Source organism: Rhinoraja longicauda, chromosome 1, assembly GCF_053455715.1.
Source record: "Rhinoraja longicauda isolate Sanriku21f chromosome 1, sRhiLon1.1, whole genome shotgun sequence".
Taxonomy (NCBI): Eukaryota; Metazoa; Chordata; class Chondrichthyes; order Rajiformes; family Arhynchobatidae; genus Rhinoraja; species Rhinoraja longicauda.
Window position 1 is genome coordinate 129,405,134 of NC_135953.1, and position 23,855 is coordinate 129,428,988.

The window sequence follows — 23,855 nt, forward strand, 5'->3', positions numbered from 1 at the left end:
TAACATCCTGGTTAATCTTTTCTGCACTCTTTCTAACTGAATGACATCCATCCTTTAGCTCGGTGACCAGAACTGCACACACCACTCCAGATATTGCCTCTGCAACGACTTATGTAGCTGATGTATCAACCTTTTTTACTCTCAGCCCTTCCTAATGAAGGCAAATATGTCAAACCTCTTCACTACCCTGTCCACATTCAGGGAACCATTCACATGTACTCACAAGATAGACACAAAATGCTGGAGTAACACAGCGGAACAGGCAGCATTTCTGGATAGAAGGAATGGGTGATGTTTCGGGTCGAGAACCACCTTCAGTCAGACAAAATGTGTTAAGGCCCTGTCCCAGTTAGGCGTTTTTTAAGGTGACTGCCGGCAACTGTCATAGTCGTAGCAGGTCGCCGAAAAACTGGTGACTGGACCCCCCCCCCCCACGACAATGTCTACGACAAGCTACAACAACCTACCACCTAGTCGACGTCACGCTACGGCAAGCTAGGGAAAACCGGCGACCCAATCGTCGCAAGTAGAACGTCCACCTACGACTGCATCTACGACAACCTACCACCACAGAGGCGACAACCTACGCCCACCCGCGACAAACTATGACACTGAAGGCAACTGAAGACAATTCATGTTTCACCCACTTTCCCTATAAAAGGGGGTGTAAGGTAGGGTTTCCAATCATTCTGCATCATGACTATTTGAAAGTGATGCCATGAGAAACTACTCTGAAATACAATAACTTCATACATCAACTTTCCATCAAAATGTAAAGAATTTCCAGTATTGATATACAAACAATTTTTTTTTAACGGTTGTTAAGAACATACAACATTGCATATAAAAATATTGTAATAAATTTCAATAAATTTCAATAAACTTCAAACTTTAAAATTAAAACTTTAAACAAAATAATTAGTTCAAAAACATACAAAAGCTAACATTATTTATGGACACAATACTGATGGATGATCAGATCAAGTCCTCACTTGGAATTCGCCAAAGTCAGCACCGGCGACAACCTTAATCACCTGGTGACAACCTACGACAGCGCCCACATCAGGAGACATCAAGCTATGCTCATTGTCGTCAAACCAACAGTCGGCAAAATTTTTTATGCCTTCACAAAATCCAACGACGACGAGAAAAATGCTACGACACTTTGGAGACGACTCACCGCCATGCCCGCGACACCCCGGTGGTGTCCCTGCAGTGACAGCCTCGTCGCCTGTAGTCGCCTAAAAAATCACCGAACTGGGACAGGGCCTTTACGCCAGCATTTTGTGTCTATCTTTGGTGTAAACCAGCATCTGCAGTTCCTTCCTACACAGGTACTCCCAGTTAGATAGAGCTCTAGGGGCTAGTGGAATCAAGGGGTATGGGGAGAAGGCAGGCACGGGTTATTGATTGTAGGCGATCAGCCATGATCACAATGAATGGCGGTGCTGGCTCGAAGGGCTGAATGACCTCCTGCACCTATTTTCTATGCTTCTATCTCTGTTCTGTAACACTCTCCAGGCTCTATCATTTACTGTATAAGTTGAGTCCTGATTTGACGTACAAAAAAGCAATACCTCACACTTTTCAGAGTTAAATTCCATTTGCCATTTCTTGGCATACCTACTAAACTGATATATATCTTGTTGTAAACTTGGATACCCTTCCTCAGTGTCTACTGTACCACCTATCTTTGTGTCATCTGCAAATTTACTAACAATTCCATTGTCGTCCAAATTGTTAATGTGTATAACAAACAGCAACAGGCTCAGCACTGACGCCACAGGTGCTCCACTGGTCAAAGGCCTCCAATCAGAAAAACAACCCTCCATAACTATTCCTTGACCCCTTCTAAACCAATTGTCTAGCTCGCCATGGATTCCATGTGGTCTAACCTTCCAGCCAAACCTACATTAGTTGACCTTCAATGGGTATAAAGGCTATAATGAATTCTGCAGGTGATGCAATTTGAGAATCCAGTACACAATGAGGAAAATAAGAACAGTCTTAAGTGGAGCAAGAAGGATTGAAGAAACGAGTGGACACAAAATAATTTTTTAATTGAAGAATGACAAAAGACGATGAAAATAGTACAATTTTAGAGGTTGCAGGATCGCAGTCTTAGGTTTCAAATCTACACTTTGTTAATCGGGGATGTGCTGAGGTATGGCAATACTTTACGAGATTATGTTAGAAAATAATTTCATTGTTTGCACACATGACAATAGAAGCACCATTGCGGTGTCAGAATAAAATTTAAATATATGCAAACTTACTTGAAAACTGCAGGCATGGAGTATAAAAATAATGAATTGGTGCTTTAAATCTTTGACAACACACTGGTTAGATCTCATTTGGAGTATTGCATCCAATTCTGTGCCCCATAAATTAAGTATGTCAAAGGTAGAGTCACAATGAATATACTAGATTATTAAGTTAAAGATTGTACATAAAAAGCACATAAAAGAATCCTGAAATTGATCTTTGTTTCCTAGAAAACTTCAGATGATCCATCCAAATTGCAACAAAAATGTTGCCCTACAAACAGTAGTGGCAACTGCACCCAGCATTCATCATCCTGTGCCTCAAACGCAAAGGAGCACATGCCTAGGTATCGGGTAAGCTGATAAAGTGTAAATCCTGTCTATTATGGTAGACAGACTACAATTGAATGTAAAATCCTAGTGATGCTGGTTATTTGACGAAATGTGTTTTTGTACCAAATAAGTACATCCTGCTGGAGTGATGTACATTGAGTATTTTAATTTAGAGTTTTAATATTCATGTAAGTGGAACTATAAGCAGGATTTACGACTATGAATTGCTGTGATCTACAATGGTTCATTCACCTTTTAACTACAGGCAATACGGTGTTTTGACTCAATAACCCAGTCTGCGTGGCGTCTTGCATGCCAACACCTTTACTTTTGATGATTGGTTTACTAAAATTCCGCACCTAACTATTTGTCTCAATAAGCCAATTTATTTCGGTTCCCATTTTGCTACTCATTGACCAAAAAACCTCACTTGGTTATATTCATTATCAAAAAAAGAGTGAATGTGTAAATGTTTATTTGCATTATGTAGCCAATGCATGAGATCTTCACGTTAAAAGGCACCAAAAGGAAATTCCTGAAATTAAACTTGGTTTCCAATAAAATATAAAATATTATAATTCTATTTTTGTTTTTCTTTAAAGTTCATCTTTTGAGGTGTCCTTGATTAACAGTTAAAAACAGGAAAAATCAAGCCCTAATGTCATGAGATTGAAGTCTGTTTCAGAGCCTAATTCTCATAGAATATGGCTGCCTTTGTGGGAAACCGCCATTTTACTTTGGATTGTAATAATGTTTCAAACATGAGAACATCACTTGTTCTCCTGGATTATAGTTTTTTTTACTCCTGGATTATAGGGTTTTTTTAATAAGAAAGGGGGAATTTTTCTTTATTTGTTGACCTGTATGACTATTATCCACATGAGCTCTTGTTTGCAGTATTCTCGGCCTGCATCTGATGTCAAAATGCTTGGAGAAATGATGTTCGGCTCTGTTGCAATGAGTTACAAAGGTTCTACACTGAAAATACATCACATACGGTAAGCAACATATCAGAGAGGTCATCTTATGTTCTATGCGTTTACATTTTTAAGCGCTGAAATTAATTTAGTTTGACGTATTGAAACAACCATTGCATTGAAGTCTTCCATGTCCTTGCAATTATAAACAATTATTTTGCGACACTATGATATTGCTCAGGATGGGATCAATGGGATCCCGCTACTGGCCACATCTTCCCATCTCCTCCCCTTTCTGCTTTTCGCAGAGACTATTCCCTCCGTAACTCCCTGGTCCACTCGTCTCTTCCCACCCAAACCACCCCCTCCCCAGGAGATGCAGCACCTGTCCATTAACCTCCCCCCTCGACTCCATCTAAGGACCCAAGCAGTCGTTCCAGGTGAGGCAGAGGTTCACTTGCACCTCCTCCAACCTCATCTATTGTATCCGCTGTTCCAGATGTCAACTTCTCTACATCGGCGAGACCAGACGCAGGCTCGGCAATCATTTTGCTCAACACCTTTGCTCAGTCCACCTTAACCAACCTGATCTCCTGGTGGCTCAGCACTTCAACTCCCCCTCTCACTCCTAGTCTGACCTTTCTGTCATGAGCCTCCTCCATTGTCATAATGAGGCCCACAGCAAATTGGAGGAACAGCACCTCGTATTTCGCTTGGGCAGTATACACCCCAGTGGTATGAACATTGATTTATCTAACTTTAGGTAGCTCATCTGTCCCTCTCTTTCTCCTCCCCAGTTCTCCCACTGTCTTCCTGTCTCCAACTACATCCATTCATTGTCCCGCCCCCTCCCCTGACATCAGTCTGAAGAAGGATCTCGACCCGAAATGTCACCCATTCCTTCTCTCCTGAGATGCTGCCTGACCCGCTGAGTTACTCCAGCATTTTGTGATACCTATGATTTCGCTCAGTTGCTTTCGGTGCAGTCCATGGGAAATTATTCCATAGAAATTGCATCTGTAATAAACCAGAGCTTGCTCTATACTGCAAGATAATGGAGAAGGCAGGATCATTTGTCACAACAGTGTGACATTTCTGATAAATTAGCAATATATTGCAGATACATGAGTTGAATACAAATTATTGATGTGTAAGAATTATAGCTGCAAACCACCACAGATGTCTTTCCTAATATGAATTTCAGCAGAATGGTAATATTGCCTTTGACATATTATATTTGTATTATTGAAGTATTTTGTATTTTTCTATTCAGCTCTCCTCCTCAGCTGATGATCAGTAAAGTTTTCTCTGCCAAGGTGGGCTCTGCTGGTGGAAGTTCGAACATGTAAGATTCTACTAGAGTACCTACTTGCAGGGAAATATATAATTCATACTTGATTGAAAATGTTTTTATCTCTGGTATTAAAATGTATGATTAGATATTTAAAACATCTCTTCAGATACTGTCTAGATTTATATATGATAAGATGTTAGATGATAGATATAGGTGCATTTTCACAAAGCTTTCAAATAAAGCTGAAAACGTTCATTTATGCTCCGTGCCTTTGTGTCACCAAACTTGTTTAAATTACGTTGTCATCGAGATCAGTAGTGAAAACTACAGTTCTAACTCTTATTCCCGAGGATATTTGTTGTTAGTACCTCAACAAAGCAATTGCAATTAATTATTGATTTCCGTGGCAATGTAATTTATCGCCTTGTGTTTTGTTCGAATTCCACAGACCTCTGTCATATTTAGTTGCCCTTTTGTGAAACATTTTTGAAAATCAAGTGTTATGTATTAAATTAAACTCAATTTGTTGAGCAGTATGAGAGGAATAGATTGGATAGACGCACAGTCTCTTGCTCGGAGTAGGGGAATCAAAAGCCAGACGATATAGGTTAAAGGTGAGAGAGAGGGAGAAATGTAATTGGAACCTGAAGGGTAACTTTTTCCATACAAAGGGTGGTGGGTGTATGAAACGAGCTGCCAGATGTGGTAGTTGTGGCAGGGACTATCGCAACATTTAGGAAACAATTGGATTGGTGCATGTATAGGGCAGGGTTAGAATGATATGGGCCAAAAGCAGGCAGGTCTGATGAATGTAGATGGGGCATGGTGGGCAGAGAGGCCTGTTTCCATGCTGTATGATTCAATGAGCGTAAGATCCAATATTTAATATCTTTCCATCCGTGTTTTTTAAGCATGGAAAGTCTTGCTGCATTTGAGCTGAATGATGCAATAGTCAAAGGTGAATATCACATGTTGGCATAATAATGTGGAAACTGGAAATCTGACATAAGAACAGAAAATGGTAGAAAAATTCAGCAGTGGAATGATGTCTATCGAAAGATGTGTTTACATTTAATGTTTTGCGTTGAGCTATTAGGAAGTTATCAGCCTAAAAGCTTAAATCCTCAGTGAGACAATGGGAGGAATGGCTTCCTGAGTCTGTAAAGCAATGTGTATGATTCTGTGTCTCTCCCTTGTGTTTGACTCAACCGTGATACCATACATCAGGATGTCTTCAATGGGTTAGCTTCACTGACATAAGGACGAGGATTGCTTTTGGTAAAGATTTTTTTGGATCAAGTTACACCCTGCAACCAAGTTTCTTTGAGACAATGCGATTGAACAAAAAATAGAGTATTTAATTAGATTTCCTTAGCCCTGGGCAAGGAGTGAAACAAATCTGGTGTTACTCATGCCAATATTAAAATGCTTCCTTTCAATTGGTTAAAATTATATGTTGATATTATTCAAGCTAGTAACTCGTAACAACCTTCTTGAATATTTTCTTCATACGTTTTAAAGAGGGTATTTATAATAGAGTACAACTGTCGATCAAAGCTAAGACTTCTGATGTTGGAGTTTGCAGGTATCTCCAGATGAATTATTAGCTTTTTTAATCATTTAACTCGTTCATAAATATGCTGTTTGTATGCTTTCATGCGTTGGACCAATGTTTTACAGGCTACATGATAGCTTTGAATATATCAACCAGGAAAACACTGCTGGAAATCCTTGTCCTGGTCAGAATGGTGGCAGAATTTTCCATGCTTGCAATAATTTGGGTAAGGATGGTCTTCAACATTTTAATTATTTCCAGTTTTCATTTCTATTTTTACCTGTGTAGTCATTCTTGTTTTACCCTTTGTTTTATATCGACAGGTCGTTTGGTGGTTTGTGGCAGCAAACTGTTACTGTGTCCCGTAGATCTGGGGTCGCTCCATCTCATCAGAAGCGCTTCTTTCTTTGCAGGTTCTGTGGAATGCTGAGCAGAGTGTGGGAACACAATGAGCATGCTGATTATCTGGTCTTGTTGAGATGCATAGCAGAATACAAAGGCAGAAAGGTTATAAATGCATTTAATAAAACTGATTCGGAAGTGTATGTTCCCTGTTTTAATGCAAAATTCATTGCTAAAATTGTGCTTTTGCAAATGCAATTTGCATAGTTGAAGAAATAGAAAATTTCTTAAGTTAATGAATTCTGCCTATGCATTCAACAGCAGTTTTAACAGGTGGATTGATTGATACAAGAATGCTGTTTTCAGTTTTTGGCTCCAAATGACAATGCTTTCCACCACTGTTTTGTCTCATCTTTAATTATGCAATGTTTGGTTGTGTGCTTAACTAATCTGAAGAGTATGTATTTTATTTGTGTATATACAGGACATGAAATGAAAAGAATTCTTACTAGCCAATTGACTGCTTAGATTTGAATTTACTAACGACACTGAATTTGTAAAAGATTTTTCGTTTTAGACATTGCATGGTTCTGCATGTTGATTGTATTGTCAGCTTAATTTGTTCTACACAAAGTGGAAGATTGCACATCTAAAATTTTACCGCAGGATTTTTGTACCCAGACAAGCTCCAAACGGAGATATCAACAAGCGAGTTTGGTATCTCGACTGCACATGCACAGGTCATAGGTTACTTGTGCTAAGCATTCTTGCCGGCTGAGCTGCTGTGTGTATACAGCCCTGTGTTTCATCCGTAGTTTCCAGTTTTGCTGCTTCGAGATAAGGAAATACTGCTTGCAATATTAATTAGGTGTATTTATGGTTAATTTGTACAAAACTACAATGATTTTGTAGGTTTTATTGCTTTATGCTTCGGTGAGTGAGCGAGATCGTGACGATTTTCTTTTGCATTGCAACTCGTGCTTGAGGAGCTGCTCCTCATGCGGGAATATGTCGCACTTCCCAAACCATGAGTTATTCTTGTTTTTTTCAATCGTTCCTGGATTGTCGGCGATGCAAAAAAAACAAACAAACATTTGAATGAATGAATTGCTGCTTTGTGCGGGCGGTGGCTACAGTCCGGAATGTCAATGTCCACTGTAAACTTTAATCGCTGCACGAACATCAGCTTCGACAGCTGCAGAGGTCAGCATCCAACGGAACGGTTTATCTGATTAAACCCTCCCTGTAATATCACCCAGAAACACATCACTCCAGTAGACACAAAATGCTGGAGTAACTTAGGACAGGCAGCATCTCTGGAGAGAAGGAATGGCTGACGTTTCGGGTCGAGACCCTTCTTCAGACTCCAGAGATGCTGCCTGTCCCGCTGAGTTACTCCAGCATTTTGTGTCTATCATCGAGCGGACACTGACATGGGAATGTACCCTCGGTGAAGGCGGGGAATCCCTAGTAAGCCTTGTCCGTCCCTTCTCTGCCTCTTATGTCTCTGGAAACCCGGCAATACAGGCTATTTGATTTTTAAACAGCGCGGGTTATTGAATGAAAGTGAATACGATGTAAATGTCTCTCACGCGTAGGTTTACGCTATTGAAGTCGGCGGCGTGGTCACCCTCTCAACTCGCTGGCAATCAGCCTGTGTAATTAATTTCCAATCAAAAACGATGTGGAAGGGAGTACTATTTTAAACCCCAGAACTGACCCGAGTTTTGAATCAAGACCCTTCAGAAGAAGTCTGAAGAAGGGTCTCTACCCAAAACGTCAGCCATTCCTTCTCTCCAGAGACGCTGTCTGTCCCACTGAGTTACTCCAGCATTTTGTGTCTACCGGAGTGATGTGTTTCTGGGTGATATTACAGGGAGGGTTTGATCAGATAAACCGCTCTGCTGGACGCTGACCTCTGCAGCTGTCTAATCGCTGCACGAACAGCAGCGTCAAGTTTACAGTGGTCATCCATTGACATGCTGGACTGTAGCCACCTCCCGCACAAAGCAGCAATCCATTCACTCAAACGTTTGTTTTTCTTTTGCATCGTCGACAATCCAAGAACGATTGAGAAAACCAAGAATAACTCATGGTTTGGGAAGTGCGACATATTCCCGCTTGAGGAGCAGCTCCGGTAGAAGTTACGATGCAAAAGAAAATCGTAACGATCTCGCTCACTCACCGGGATTGGACAGGCTGGATGCAGGAAAAAATGTTCCAGATGTTGGAGTCATTTATATTTTTTATTCCTTGACACCAAGGCAAATTAGGAGTAAAATGACACAGCGTTTAACGAAACATCGGTTAAATTTGTTATTTTATTTGTTTGTTTATCACCATGTTATCAGAGATTGCTGTATGTGGTTAGCAATGATTGTTCTGTGCAGAATCTCCACAATTAAATTTTGAACGTTTGTACTTTGCGAGCTGATGGTGCCTAAGATCTACTCTCCACTCAGCTTGGCTGGAGAGCCATGTAGCTGCAAAAGTTAAATGAGGCTATAAAAATCCTGTGGGAGGTGAATGTGAGATGCAGGCTGGGTCATGCGTAATCTGGCCCATTGATGTTAACATGCCTTCAATGTCAAAATATTTTCCATTTTGGCCAACTGCTCTTTTTCAGTACTGCTCAACTCGTGGGAATAGAAGTTAACTATGATCAGAGTTCTTTTTTTTATTCTGAAGGTCCTAATTAAACATTTTGTCTTCAGCTCACAGTACGCCAGTTGATATGCCAAGCCGAGGTCCAAATGAAGATGGAGACAGTGGCATAGCACGGTCAGGTAGAGATATTTTTAATTACTGGTATCTTTTATTTCTTGTGACCAAATGAATGCAAGTTCTTAACCACAGCGTTGGTAGTTTATTGGTTTCAAGGAAAAATGACTGAAAGCAAAGGATTGTTTACTCTGTAAATGTTTATGAAATTCAAAATCCAATGTAAAAGAGGTTAAATGATAGATTAAAGCACTTTCTGCTTTCTGGGTTTTGAGGTGGATTTTTAATCCCCCAGATCCATGAAATCATTTTTCTTCAGAAATTAAATGGGTGCTGTGGGAAAATCTGTTTCTGTTTACATTCTGTTTGAAGCATTCAAAAGTTGAAGTTTCTAACTAACTAAATGCTTTTGTTTTGTTGTTCCACCTTGCAGCTTCCCTGAGCAGTCTCTTAAATACACCATTCCCTTCTCCAAGCTCTTCCTTTTCCAGTAATTGTGCCAGTAGTTTTCAGCGTCGCTGGCTGCGCAGTCAGACCACCAACCTTGAAAATGGCATTCTTCCCAGATGGTAGGTGTAACGTTTGCAATGTGACCATCCTTGGTTAAAAACAGTCTCAGAAGGAAGAAGCTGTTAACTTTGTGTCATTAAAATACTTTGTAAACTAATGGCCACATGTAGCATATCATGACGATGTAACATTCGTATTATGCTTCTTGGGTTTGGTCACAATGTGAAAGGTGCTATATTAATGGGATTGTTATTAGGAACAACTGGTGTGATTATGTGCTCTCTGGCGCAGTGGTAGAGTTGCTGCCTTACAACGAATGCAGCGCCGGAGACTCGGGTTCGATCCTGACTACGGGCGCTGTACTGTACGGAGTTTGTACGTTCTCCCAGTGACCTGCGTGGGTTTTCTCCGAGATCTTCGGTTTCCTCCCACACTCCAAAGACGTACAGGTATGTAGGTTAATTGGCTGGGCAAATGTAAAAATTGTCCCTAGTGGGAGTAGGATAGTGTTAATGTGCGGGGATCGCTGGGCGGCTCGGACCCGGTGGGCCGAAGGGCCTGGTTTCTGCGCTGTATCTCTAAATCTAAAACAAATTCTGCTTGCCTGGGTGTGTACAGCTCTTTAATTTCTACACCATCTGCAATATCCCCCCCCCGAACCCATGATCTCTCTCACCTCAAATGCTATGGGAATGCCATGTATAAATTATCTTATGGATCTCAAAGTACCACCTGAAAATACCCCGCTTGGATAGCTAACAACCCAAAGGGTATGAACATCGAATTTGTCAAATTTAGGTAGTTACACAACAACCCCACCCCATGTCTCATCTGGGATCAACCTCTTTCTCCACACCCCCTCCCCTTCCATCTACATTCCTTCCTCCAACTTCACAATTCGCAATTCTTCAATCCTTTTGCCTCGTACCTTCTGCCTTTTCTTCTCTGGCCTTTGTCCAACCATCTGCTTATCGGACCACGCTAACCTGAATCAACCTTCCACTTGGCAAGCTTCATCCTGCCTCTCCTGTCTTCCAGCTTTCTTTCCTCACCACCACTCCTCTTCCACTCCACCCTCAATCTGCCTGAAGAAGGTCTTGACCCGACTATCATTTATCCATGGTCGCCAAAGATGCTGCCTGACCCACTAAGTTACTCGAACACTGTCTTTTTTGGTAAATCTGAATCTGCAGTACTTGAAAATATTCTTCAATGTCAATAGAAAAGCATGGATGAATAAATTGTAATGTGGGATTACCTTCTCACTATTGGTTACGTGGGTTCCAGGAGATTTTGAAGGCATGTTGGGGCTGAGAATTCTTGCTTGTTTGGCTCTGAACTATTTTTGATTGTAGGGGCTGTCCATTCTCCTTCATGCGGAAATGAATATTTTCATGTTTATGTTTCTGTAACAAATTTTGTTGTTGTTTCTGCTGAATGTGTACTTCATTACAAGGTCAGCTGAAGAGACATTTATGATGGCAGATGAGAGCTGCACTTCAAATCCACAGATGGTCTGGCGGAAGAAGATTGCAGTCAGTGTTGTTTTCTCTTTGTCTGAGAAGGAAGAGGAGAACAGAACTTTTCAGGAGTTCTTTTTCTCGCATTTCCCCCTCTTCGAGGCTCACCTGAACAAGCTGAAGAGTGCAATTGAGAAGGTACGAAGTTGTTACTTTTCACATTATTTTTCTCTTCATTTTATTGATGAGAATGCACTTCATTTTATTTCCCCTAGTAATAGACTAACAACAAAACTATTTTTAGCGGAGTGACATTATTTTGCATGTATTGACAATAACTTTTATTGAATTGATTTAGGAGTTCTTAAAGGAGATCGCAGTACTAGAAATTAGGAACAAGAACAGGGTACTTGGTCCTGCAAGGATACCATGCCATTCAAAATCATTGCTGACCTGTTCTAGTCGTCACCTCCTTTTCCATGCATTCCCCCATAGCCCTCAATTTCCTGATCTTTTGAAATTGTATTTAATTCTTTAAATACCTAGTAATCTAGTCTCCACAACCCTCTGGGACAGATAATTCCAGAGAACCACCAACATCTGTCGGATTAAATTGCCTTGAACCACAGCTTTAAATGACTACTCCCTTGTAGAGTGGAAACATCTCAATGTTTACCTTATCACCCCTCTTAGGATCTTGTGTTTCAATAAGATAACCCTTAATTCTTCCATACTCCAAATAATGCGGCACGGTGGCGCAGCGGTAGAGTTGCTGCCTTACAGCGAATTCAGCGCCGGAGACTCGGGTTCGATCCTGACTACAGGCGCCGTCTGTACGGAGTTTGTACGTTCTCCCCGTGACCTGCGTGAGTTTTCTCCGAGATCTTCGGTTTCCTCCCACACCCCAAAGACATACAAGTTTGTAGGTTAATTGACTGGGTAAATGTAAAAATTGTCCCTAATATGTGTAGGATAATGTTAATGTGCGGGGATCGATGGGCGGCGCGGACTCGGTGGGCCGAAGGGCCTGTTTCCGCGCTGTATCTCTAAATCTAAAAAAAATACAGATCTAACGTTACAATTTTCTGGTAAGATATCCCATACCTCCTGGGACCTATCCTTGTGGACAGCCTCCAGGGCTAATATATTATTAAATAAGGGAAACAAAACTCTGTACCATACTTCATGTAGCCTTACCAATACCCTGTATAATAAATTCTGTTTTTATACTCCAACCAACAAGTAATCAAGGCCAATGTACCATTTCAATTACTTGCTGCACTACGTTAACTTTTGTTTCATGCACAAGAACACAGATTCCTCTGAAGTGCAATTATTTGAAGCCCCTCTCCATTTAGATAACAGCCTGCCTTTTATTTCCTCTTACCAAACTGCATGACTGCACTTTCCTATGTTAAACTCCATTTGCAAACTTTTCCCACTTACTCAAGTATGCATGTCCTGTTGCGAAGTCCAAATATCTCCCACAAACCGTGCAGTCGTACAGCATAGAAACTCCCTTCGCTCTATCATGAGAGCATCTTTCTGTAGCTTGAATTGTCGTTCTGTTTGTGTCACAGCAATTAGAGTAATATGTGGTCAGGAATGTTCAGGTTATTGACACTGCATATTGAGTCTTGAGTCTTTTAAATGTGCATCATCATTTCATTATTTTTGTTAGGCAATGATTTCCTCCAGAAAGATTGCAGAGTCTACCCAGAGAGTGCAAACTTACATCAGCCGGGTAATGGAGGGCTTGGGAGAATTCAGGTAAGATTTGAAGGGGATTGTATAATTTTGTTCATGGGTAGTATTCTGCCACATTCACGCCTCCAGACACCCTCCAAAGAAAAACACCTTAGTGTAAATCAAGTCTTAAAGTTATTGATTCTGTATTATTTCCCACGTGGACTGATTAATTACTAGAATTACTCAGTAAATATTTGGTCATTGATATTGTAATCGACAAATAACAGTTTGAGGTCAGTAAATGACAAAATTGGTATTCCCTGTCCTAAATCAAAGGGAGGTTATGCAATTTTACATTTTTTTGTAACTTATGATTTATGTCTTTGGAACCAGGATATGAGAGGTGGCAAAAATTACAACAAACTTATTTTATTTCTAAGATGCTTGATATGAATCTTAGGAGCCCATATTCATAGTTTAGGACTGATGAGCAGGGTGGAAGTCTTGAACACGGCACTGTAATTGAAAACCCAAGGAGATTTAAAGTGGTAGACACAAAATGCTAGAGTAACTCAGTGGGACAGGTAGCATCTCTGGAGACAAGGAATGGGTGACGTTTCGGGTCGAGACCCTTCTTCAGACTGATGTCAGGAGAGTGGGCTGGAGAGAGAGAATGTAGTCGGGGATGATAAGACTGGTGGGAGAACTGGGGAGGGGATGGAGAGAGAGGGAAAGCAAGGGCTATTTGAAGTTAAAGAAGTCAATGTTCATACCGCTGGGGTGAAAGCTACCCAAGCGAAATATGAGGTGCTGTTCCTCCAATTTCCACTGGGCCTCACTCTGACAATGGAGGAGGCCCAGGACAGAAAGGTCAGATTGGGAATGGGAGGGGGAATTAAAGTGCTGAGCAACCGGGAGATCAGCTAGGTTAAGGTGGACTGAGCAGAGGTGTTCAGCGAAATGATCGTCGAGCCTGCGCTTGGTCTCGCCGATGTACAGGAATTGACACCTGGAACAGCGGATACAGTAGATGAAGTTGGAGGAGGTGCAAGTGAACCTCTGCCTCACCTGAAAAGGCTGTTTGGGTCCTTGGATGGAGTCGAGGGGGGAGGTAAAGGGACAGGTGTTGCATCTCCTGCGGTTGCTGGGGAAAGTACCTGGGAAGGGAGTGGTTTGGGTGGGATGGGATGAGTTGACCAGAGAGTTGCGGAGGGAACGGTCTCTGCGGAAAGCAGAAAGGGGTGATCGGAAGATGTGGCCACTTGTGGGATCCCGTTGGAATTTGCAGTGATTTGGTTTGATCTTTTATCACCATTTAAAATGACAGATCGGCTCATTCAGTTAGTTGAATCTGAGTTTGCATGCAAAGACCTTATCTTTTACAGACATTAGTCTATTTTTATAATATCGTTCAGGTTTAATTGTTTCTTTTTTATTTTATTTTTTTATTTTTTTTATTTTTTATTTAATTGATTACAGTGCATATAACAACAACAGTAAACCCCATCCCTCCCCTTCCCTACATAATCATAAAACAAACAAATAAATAAATAAAAATACATTTTAAAAAAAAAACGTAACTACAATGTGACAAAAAAGACAAAAGCACAAAAACATGAGGCAAGGTAATTTTCACAAGTCAAATATTTCAGTATTTTCACTGCTGGATTCAAAGAAGGTACAAAAGCATGTGGCATTGAGGGGATAGTTTTACTTGTCCTTAATATGCTGCAGCACTGGGTTCCATATGTTGAAGAACTTTTGAGGGTTGCCAGACAATTCATATCTCAACCTCTCTACGTGTAATATGCCCATTAATTCTCTTAACCAAGTCTCAAACTGAGGAGCAAAGTCTGATTTCCATAGTTTCAAAATACATCTGTTGGCAATTACCATACCATAAACCAAGATTGTGCGAGCATTATGGTCTAGCTTCTCGAGCGTTGTGGAATACCCGAATAGAGCAGTTTCAGGGTCCGGAGTTAAAGTGACGTTTAAAACAGTAGAGTACCATTGAAATAAAAGACACCAAAAGTTGTGAAGTTTTGGACAAGTCCAAAAGTGGTGAGCGAGTGTACCCTCAGCGGTCTTGCATCTATTACACAAAGGTGAGAGATCAGGAAAGATTTTATGCAGCTTAACCTTAGAGTAGTGTAATCTGTGTATAACCTTGAATTGAATCAGTTGTAGCCTAGAATTAATAGAACAGGATTTTATACTTTTCAGTACTACCTTCCAGACATCGTCATCAATTTCAATGTTAAGGTCTTCTTCCCAGGTTTGTTTTATTTTTAAAGTAGATTTATCTAGTTTGTTTGAAAAGATACCTACAAAAGATGAGATTAGGTTCTTTGCTTCCGGGGGACCCAACAAAATTTTTGGACAACGAGTCGTCTTCGGGCAGGGACTCAAAGCGAATTGTTTTGTCGAACATAATTTCTCAGCTGTAAGTACCTGAAGAATTGAGTTTTGGGCAATGAGAACTTGGATTGTAGCTGATCAAATGATGCAAAGTGTCTATTTATGTAAAGATCTTTTATTGTAACTATCCCTTTACAGCTCCATTCTCTGAATGCTGTGTCTGTAAATGATGGGGGGAAAGCGTGGTTATGCCAGATTGGGGCGTGCATTGACGTATTCGGAAGCTCACAAGCTTTCCTAATTTGGTGCCATATTCTCTGAGCATTGGACAGAGTGAAGTGATCCTCTCTAAGAGAGGTGAGAGATCTGGGTAATGAAAAAAGGAGAGCAGGGAGAGAAGTTTTTGGGGTTAAGCTTTTTTAAATCGCCAGCCAAGGGGGCAGGTCATATCCAACTCCCCGTTCATATGCATACTGCCAGTATACCATGACTCTAACATTGGCCGCCCAATAGTAGTATAAAAAGCACGGTAACCCCAGTCCCCCATGTTCCCTCGTTTTTTGAAGATAAGCTTTTGAGATCCTGTGTGCTTTATATCCCCAAATAAATGGCATAATGATAGAATCGATTAACTTAAAGTAGGATTTGGGGATAAAAACAGGGACATTCTGAAATAAATACAGAAATCTCGGCAGGGAGACCATCTTTACTGCGTTCACGCGGCCAATCAAGGAAATAGGCAACGTTCTCCATTTCTCTATGTTCTCCTTTAGCTTGTTCAACCTTTCGGTAAAGTTAATTTTAAAAAGGGTCTTGGGGTTTTTAGATATTTTAATGCCTAGATATTTTATACTATCCGGATTTGTTTTAAACTGCATGTTGGCTAAGAATACAGGGTCTAATTCTGCTGTTATCGATATAAGTTCACTCTTCTGCCAGTTTATAGTGTAACCTGAGACCTCGCCAAAGGAATTAATAAGCTGGAATAGGTAAGGGACAGAATGTTCAGGGTCAGATACAAAGATGGCAATATCATCCGCATAAAGCGAAATCTTATGTTCCACCCCACCCAGTATTATCGGTTTTATAAGCGCATGCCCTCTTATGCCGATTGCCAGCGGCTCAATGGCTAACGCAAAGAGGAGCGGCGAGAGGGGGCAGCCCTGTCGCGTACCCCTCTGAAGGGCAAAAGGGGGTGACCTATCCTGGTTTGTGAGTATGGAAGCGGTGGGATGAGCATATATAAGACGTACCCAGGAAATAAAAGAGGCACCAAGACCAAACTCTTCCAGCACTCTGAGTAAATATCCCCACTCAACCTGATCGAAAACTTTTTCTGCGTCTAAACACAGAATGGCTTGTTTGGAAGAACTGTCGAATTTGTGATACATAATATTCATTACTCTTCTAACATTAAAGAAAGAGAACCTATTGGGGATGAACCCGGTCTGATCCGTATGGATAATGGATTCTATACACTTATTTAGTCTAGTCGGCATTATTTTAGTAAAAATTTTGAAATCCAAATTAAGCATAGAAATTGGTTGGTATGAGGAGGGATTGGTTTCATCCCTGTCTTGTTTCAATAAGAGAGAAATATTAGCATTGTACAATGACGGTGGGAGCTTTTTCAACTCGATTGAGTGGGAGAGCATCCTGTGCAGGATCGGAGTTACCTGGTCAGCAAACTTCTTATAAAATTCGACTCCAAAACCGTCTGGCCCAGGGCTCTTGCCGTTTTGCAACGACCTAATTGCATCCATGATTTCTACAGAGGAGGGTTCTGAGTTTAAGGCCTCACAAGAGGCACTATCTAATTTTGGTATGTCCAACTTTTTTAACCATGCATTGATATCACCGTTAGCTTTGGATTTATACAGCTCTTGATAATACTCCTTAAAGCGTTCATTTATTAATTTTGGGTCGGTTAAAACAACACCCTTGCCTGATTTTATTATATGTATGGCAGGGTTTTCTATGTTCTGTTAACCTGTTTTTAGATAACGTGGTAACTAATAAAGAAATATTAACCTACTTGGCAGAGATTATAATTTGGAACCTGCTACTACTTGGTGATGATGAAGCAATGAGGATTTGAGATATTAGATAACTGAGGGAGAAAGGGATAGGAGGATTACATATAATTGGCAGTACCATGGATCTGTTGAGTCAGTGGCACATTTATACATTGTAAAATTTTACTTTGCCTTTTGCATTTTCAATCCTTCCTCCATTTAGTAATTTAGTTTAGTTTAGAGATACAGCACGGAAACTGGCCCTTCAGCCCACTAAGTCCGCACCGACCAGCGATCCCCACACATTAACACTTTCATACATACACTAGAGACAATTTACAATTATACCAAGCCAATTAACCTACAAACCTGTACATCTTTGAAGTGTGCAGGGAAACTGAAGATCTCAAAGAAAGCCCACGCGGTCAGGGGGAGAACGTACAAACTCTGTGCAGACAGCACCCGTAGTCAGGATTGAACCAGGCTCTCTGGCATTGTAAGGCAGCAACTCTACCACTGCGCCACCGTGCCCCTTGCTGATAGGCAGCAACATTTAATCCTAATCTATCATTAAAAGCCTTTTTCTAAATTTGGAGTTTTCTATTAACTCTTCAGAAAATCTGTGTTTCACTACTCTCCACCATGATGTCACACACAAATCTCTTCTGCACCCATTCTCTGATATTGTTTACATACAATATTGACAAACTGTTGGATCAACGATGATTGGTAGTTTAGAATTAGATTTAGATTTAGAGATACAGCGCGGAAACGGGCCCTTCGGCCCACCGAGTCCGCGCCGCCCAGTGATCCCCGCACATTAACACTATCCTACACACACTAGAGACAATTTTTACATTTACCCAGTCAATTAACCTACATACCTGTACGTCTTTGGAGTGTGGGAGGAAACCGAAGATCTCGGAGAAAACCCACGCAGGTCACGGGGAGAACGTACAAACTCCGTACAGACGGCGCCTGTAGTCAGGATCGAACCCGAGTCTCCGCCGCTGCATTCGCTGTAAGGCAGCAACTTTACCGCTGCGCCACCGTGCCGCCCTTGTTAGTGTTATTCAACAGGCATAATAACCACGATTCTGTGGAATATAGTGAGCTCTGGTGGCCTTGGAAATAACTCAAAATTTGCTTTGATGCAATATTTCAAGTGAGAACCTATAATCCAATGGAAACTTGACAGGGTAAAGCAATTATTACCCCACCATGTTCTTCCCACAACCAAATGCTGAATTGTGACAGTGTTAATAATCCAATGGATATCCTTAATCGTGTTCAATGCAGGGCTTTACATTACTCTATTCTCTGCCTTAAGTAAGCAGCGATACCTACTTCAGCCCTTGAACACCATAAACAATTCTTTATACTTTATCATTAAAAGCTTCAATCTATGGTGATTGAATGTGGGGGGATGAAGTAGATAATTGCTTCCTCCCACCCCACCTGGCCATTCAATAATATTGTGGTTGGCATCTCTTTCATCTTGGCACCTCCTTCCTCTAATCATCAGAGCTCTAGTTATCTATCAACCTTCCTCAATTTCAGGAAGACCTATCACTATAAAAATAAAGGGGCCACTTTGCTTGATCCTGGGGTAGTTTTTTATTTGGGCTTATAGTATTACTGAAATGATTGTTACTGAGTACAAATGTTCAAGCGCAGAGCAAGTAACTTATTTTTTTAAAACTATGTGAAGGCTAACGTGCATTTAGTCAAGACTGTTTTATTGTCATACATGTCCCAGATAGAACAATTAAATTCTTACTTGCTGCAGCACAACAGAATAAGTAAACAGAGTACAAATGACTAAGGATAGTATATATGACATAGTCAATATGGCTAAGGATAACTTGACATGTAATGTTTTGTGACAATAAACTGCTGATGTTAGTAAAATGTTTCTGCATTTCAGGACCACAATATACAATCTTTACTCTGCCCCAAGGATTGCTGAGCCTGCATGGCTTACCATGATGTTTAATGCATCAGATAAGGAAACATTATGCCATCGCTTTGTCAGAGACTTCACCTTGCTGATCGAGCAATTATCTAAGAATCAGTATGTATGCATTATCTTCAGTTTTTAAGTCAACTTTTACCTCGTGATGTCAAGGTATAAAACAGATCAGTTGTACAATATTAGAAACCTGCATTTATATTGTCTCTAGATAGACACAAAAATGCTGGAGTAACTCAACGGGACTGGCAGCATCTCTGGAGTGAAGGAATGGGTGACGTTTTGGGTCGAGACCCTTCAGACTGGTCTTTGGATGTGTACACTCACACACTGGTCTTAAATATATATTTTATGCCACTGGTAACACAGAGAACCTCTAGCAAAGGTGTCCTCACAGGTAGGCTTGTCTCTAACTTTTGTGCTTCCCTAAACAGGCATAGAAGTCTGAGACAAGCTAGAGGTCACTTGCTTGATGCATCTGGTCTCTTGCCACTGCAGGTGAGAGGTTTGCCTGGATTGTATTTTGTTTCTCAATTTAACTTCTATAATTTGTATTTGGTTATCAGAAAGTTGTACAGGGCCCTAGTGAGACCGCACCTGGAGTACTGTGTGCAGTTTTGGTCTCCAAATTTGAGGAAGGATATTCTTGCTATTGAGGGCGTGCAGCGTAGGTTTTCTAGGTTAATTCCCGGAATGGCGGGACTGTCATATGTTGAAAGACTGGTCGACTAGGCTTGTATACACTGGAATTTAGATGGATGAGAGGGGATCTTATCGAAACATATAAGATTATTAAGGGGTTGGACATGTTAGAGGCAGGAAACATGTTCCCAATATTGGGGGAGTCTCGAACCAGGGGGCACAGTTTAAGAATAAGGGGTAGGCCATTTAGAATGGAGATGAGGAAAAAAAAATTCAGTCAGAGAGTTGTAAATCTGTGGAATTCTCTGCCTCAGAAGGCAGTGGAAGCCAGTTCTCTGAATGCATTCAAGCGAGAGCTAGAGAGAGCTCTTAAGGATAGCGGAGTCAGGGGGTATGGGGAGAAGGCAGGAACGGGGTACTGATTGAGAATGATCAGCCATGATCACATTGAATGGTGGTGCTGGCTCGAAGGGCCAAATGGCCTACTCCTGCACCTATTGTCTATAACGGTCCAGGGGCTATTCATATGATCCCCCCCACCAGAGATCTGGTTGCCTGGTTTTCCTAGCAAGATTGGTAGAGGAGGGCAAGAAAGATCAATGTGGCCACAGAGAAAACTAGCCCAGGATCAACAAGGTGGTCTGTTGTCATCTACCTCTTCATTTTCGGCTACTTTGCTTCATTGGTTTAATCCAAAATATTAATCGATTGGCTTGTTCATGTTGAACAACCAGCTATACATTCAAAGCTTTTTGATTTTCTTGAATTATGACGGGATTTGCCATGATATAAATTTGAGGAAAAATAGGGCAATTGGCTATTAACGACGATCCCATCATATTGGATACCTAGAACTGGTCACGTGTTCACTGTATCATTTAATATCATTATTATGTTAAGTTTTTTTAAATTGTGTGTATCTTGGGCCTTCTGAAACAATAATTAGGACATACTCTCCAAATATGTACAGGTTTTCTGGGTATTGTGGTCTTATTTGGATTTCCATTATGAGAGTGGTTTATCATACTCCTGACCACAACAAAAAAATGCTCTGGTTCTTATTTCTTCTCAGTTGGGCTATTCATTACCTATGAATGGCCAAATGCCACTCTGTAAAAGACAGTTTATTCCTGATTTCCAGGCCTGCACTTTGCTATGTTCAAACCAGGAATGACTATATTAGGTGCTGATCCATCCAATTACTTGCAACACCACTGGATTAGGCACTGCTAGTCACTTGCAATTAAAAAAAAAACATTTAAAAAGAACAAACTGAATGAGTAGGCCAGATTTTGTGACATTGTGGTTGCTTCATAGATATTTAAGAAGGCTTATTTGTTGTGATCTCAAAACTGTTGGTTTAACTACTTTTCCTCCAATTTTAGGTTCCTTTCTGCTTTGCTGACGGCTGTGCTCACATATCACCTGGCCTGGGTACCCACAGTTATGCCAAATGACCATCCACCTACAAAGACCTTTTGTGAGAAACATGCATCACGGAACGTGAATTTATTGGGTAAATCACATCCATATAATCCTCTCTGGGCACAACTTGGTGAGTGAGATTTGCTTCTCAGAGAATATTGCCTTTGTCCTTCCCATTTCTCCCCACCTTCTTTCCATCTTTTAAGATGGAAGGAATAACTAACTAGGAATATACACCGATCAGCCAAAACATTATGACCACTGACAGGTGAAGTGAATAACATTGATTATCTTGTTACAATGGGTGGGATATATTAGGCAGCAAGTGAACAGTCAGTTCTTGAAGTTGATGTGTTGGATGCAGGAGAAATGGGCAGGAGTAAAGACCTGAGCGACTTTGACACGGGCCAAATTGTCATGGCCAGACGACTGGGTCAGAGCATCTCTGAAATGGCAAGGCTTGTGGGGTGCTGCTAAAGGATCTGCTGCTAATGTTTTGGTGCCAGCTACCACAGGACACCTTCAGGGGTCTTGTGCAGTCCATGTCTCGGCGGGTCGGCGCTTTTTTGGCGGCACACGGAGGACCAACAGCATATTAGGGAGGTGGTCATAATGTTTTGGCTCATCAGTGTATCTAGGAATAGATAATGGTGTTGGCTCAAATGGATTAAATTCTGAAGGCATGCAAAACCATAGTATCCATGTACTGTAAACAATAACCCTTCAATTCAGTGTAAGAAAATAACTGCAGATGCTGGTACAAATCGATTTATTCACAAAATGCTGGAGTAACTCAGCAGGTCAGGCAGCATCTCGGGAGAGAAGGAATGGGTGATGTTTCGGGTCGAGACCCTTCTTCAGACTGTCTGAAGAAGGGTCTCGACCCGAAACGTCACCCATTCCTTCTCTCCCGAGATGCTGCCTGACCTGCTGAGTTACTCCAGCATTTTGTGAATAAACCCTTCAATTCAGTTCCAGCCAGATTTGGTCCTATTCCCTGACTTTTTCAATAGTTCTCCAAAGTTTGTCTTCCTCATACCTATTAAATTACCTTTTATGAACAACAGTTAATCCATCTCCCACCACTTATTTGGCCTGAATTCCAGATCACAATAACTTGCTACATGAGAACTTTCTGCCTTGTGTATTATCCTTGCTTTTTTTAACAATTCAAATTTGTCATATTTGCTTTTTCACTCCGCTGACAGTTAAAAAAGGTTTATAGCTATCCACATCCAGACTCTCCAGGATTTTGAATGTTTCTACCTTCTCTGCCTTGATGAGAACAGTATCATCTTCCACCTATTAACATTTGAAGCCTCTGCCAAAGATATTCTACAAAATCTTTCCCTCTCGAAGGCTTTTGGATCCTCCCTGTATGGGTGCTGTCATAAGGATTAGATTCCAATTGCATTCAAGTCAGTGTCATGTAGGTCAGGGTCCAGAGTGTTTAATTGGCATCTGTACCAGCAATTGGCATGTGTACCAGCAATGGAACAATGACATTCTTAATTGCTGCAACTTGACATGACCAATAATGCAGTAAAACGCAAATAAATATAGAATACATTATTAATCAGTAATACTGGGTAACCAATACAAAACCAAAGTCCATACCAGATCATAGTTGCTGAGGTAATGGATAGTGCTGCACAGTGATGGCCACTAAGAAGAAGCTGTACTTGAACCTGCAGGTCATTGTTTTCAGGCTTCTTCAGCTACTTCCTAATGATAGTTGTGATATGAGAATGTGGCCAGGGTCCTGTGGGTCTTTGATATTGGCTGCCTTTCTGAAGCAGTGCCTCCTGTAGATCCCGTCAATGGCGGAGAGATTAGTACCCATGATGGATTAGGCAATGTCTTCCACTTTCTCGGCATCTTTTGTTCCTGGATATCATGCGACCAGTTTCTCTCTATACTCTCTATTTTACACCTGTGGAAGTTAAATAGAGTTTTGACGACATACTTTCAATCTTCTAAGAAAGTAGAGGCATTGAGGAGCTTTTACATTTACTATTGCATCACTGTGCTGAGTCCAGAACAAGTCTTCAGATATGTGCACACCCAGGAACTATGACCCTTGCTTTTGAATTCTGTGGTTCTACCTATAAAACATGGGATCCAGTACACTTTATTTTCCTCCCTCCCCACCCCACAGATTTGTGCAATAGAAAGACAAAATTGTATAAGAGTATAACCAATAATGCATTGTACGGTGTACCATGGAGGTTTGTTCTGTGAAAGTAACACTGGTTGTGAATTAAATGGGATCAGAGACAGAATGGTGGCCTGTGTTCAGGAACTTATTTTTCAAATTGATTTTGAGAATAAGCAGTGCCCAGAATCTTAAAGGTT

The 23,855-nt window shown here is 41.0% G+C and overlaps 1 protein-coding gene across 5 annotated transcripts in view; it reads left to right on the top strand.

Moving 5' to 3' along the window:
* Positions 1-23,855, top strand: part of LOC144597347 (folliculin-interacting protein 2-like) — a 72,792-nt gene that overhangs the window by 33,349 nt on the left and 15,588 nt on the right. For 2 of the 5 annotated variants that reach the window (XM_078406617.1, XM_078406643.1), the window contains 12 exons: positions 2,496-2,618; positions 3,495-3,595; positions 4,788-4,859; positions 6,489-6,589; positions 6,687-6,776; positions 9,420-9,491; positions 9,860-9,995; positions 10,228-10,389; positions 11,393-11,594; positions 13,078-13,166; positions 19,389-19,535; positions 21,461-21,630. In XM_078406617.1, coding sequence (XP_078262743.1) covers positions 2,496-2,618; positions 3,495-3,595; positions 4,788-4,859; positions 6,489-6,589; positions 6,687-6,776; positions 9,420-9,491; positions 9,860-9,995; positions 10,228-10,389; positions 11,393-11,594; positions 13,078-13,166; positions 19,389-19,535; positions 21,461-21,630 — 1,465 coding nt within the window. Of the gene's footprint in view, positions 1-2,495; positions 2,619-3,494; positions 3,596-4,787; positions 4,860-6,488; positions 6,590-6,686; positions 6,777-6,850; positions 6,871-9,419; positions 9,492-9,859; positions 9,996-10,227; positions 10,390-11,392; positions 11,595-13,077; positions 13,167-19,388; positions 19,536-21,460; positions 21,631-23,855 lie in introns of those variants that run through there. The other 3 variants (XM_078406634.1, XM_078406626.1, XM_078406653.1) reach the window with 3 other exon arrangements.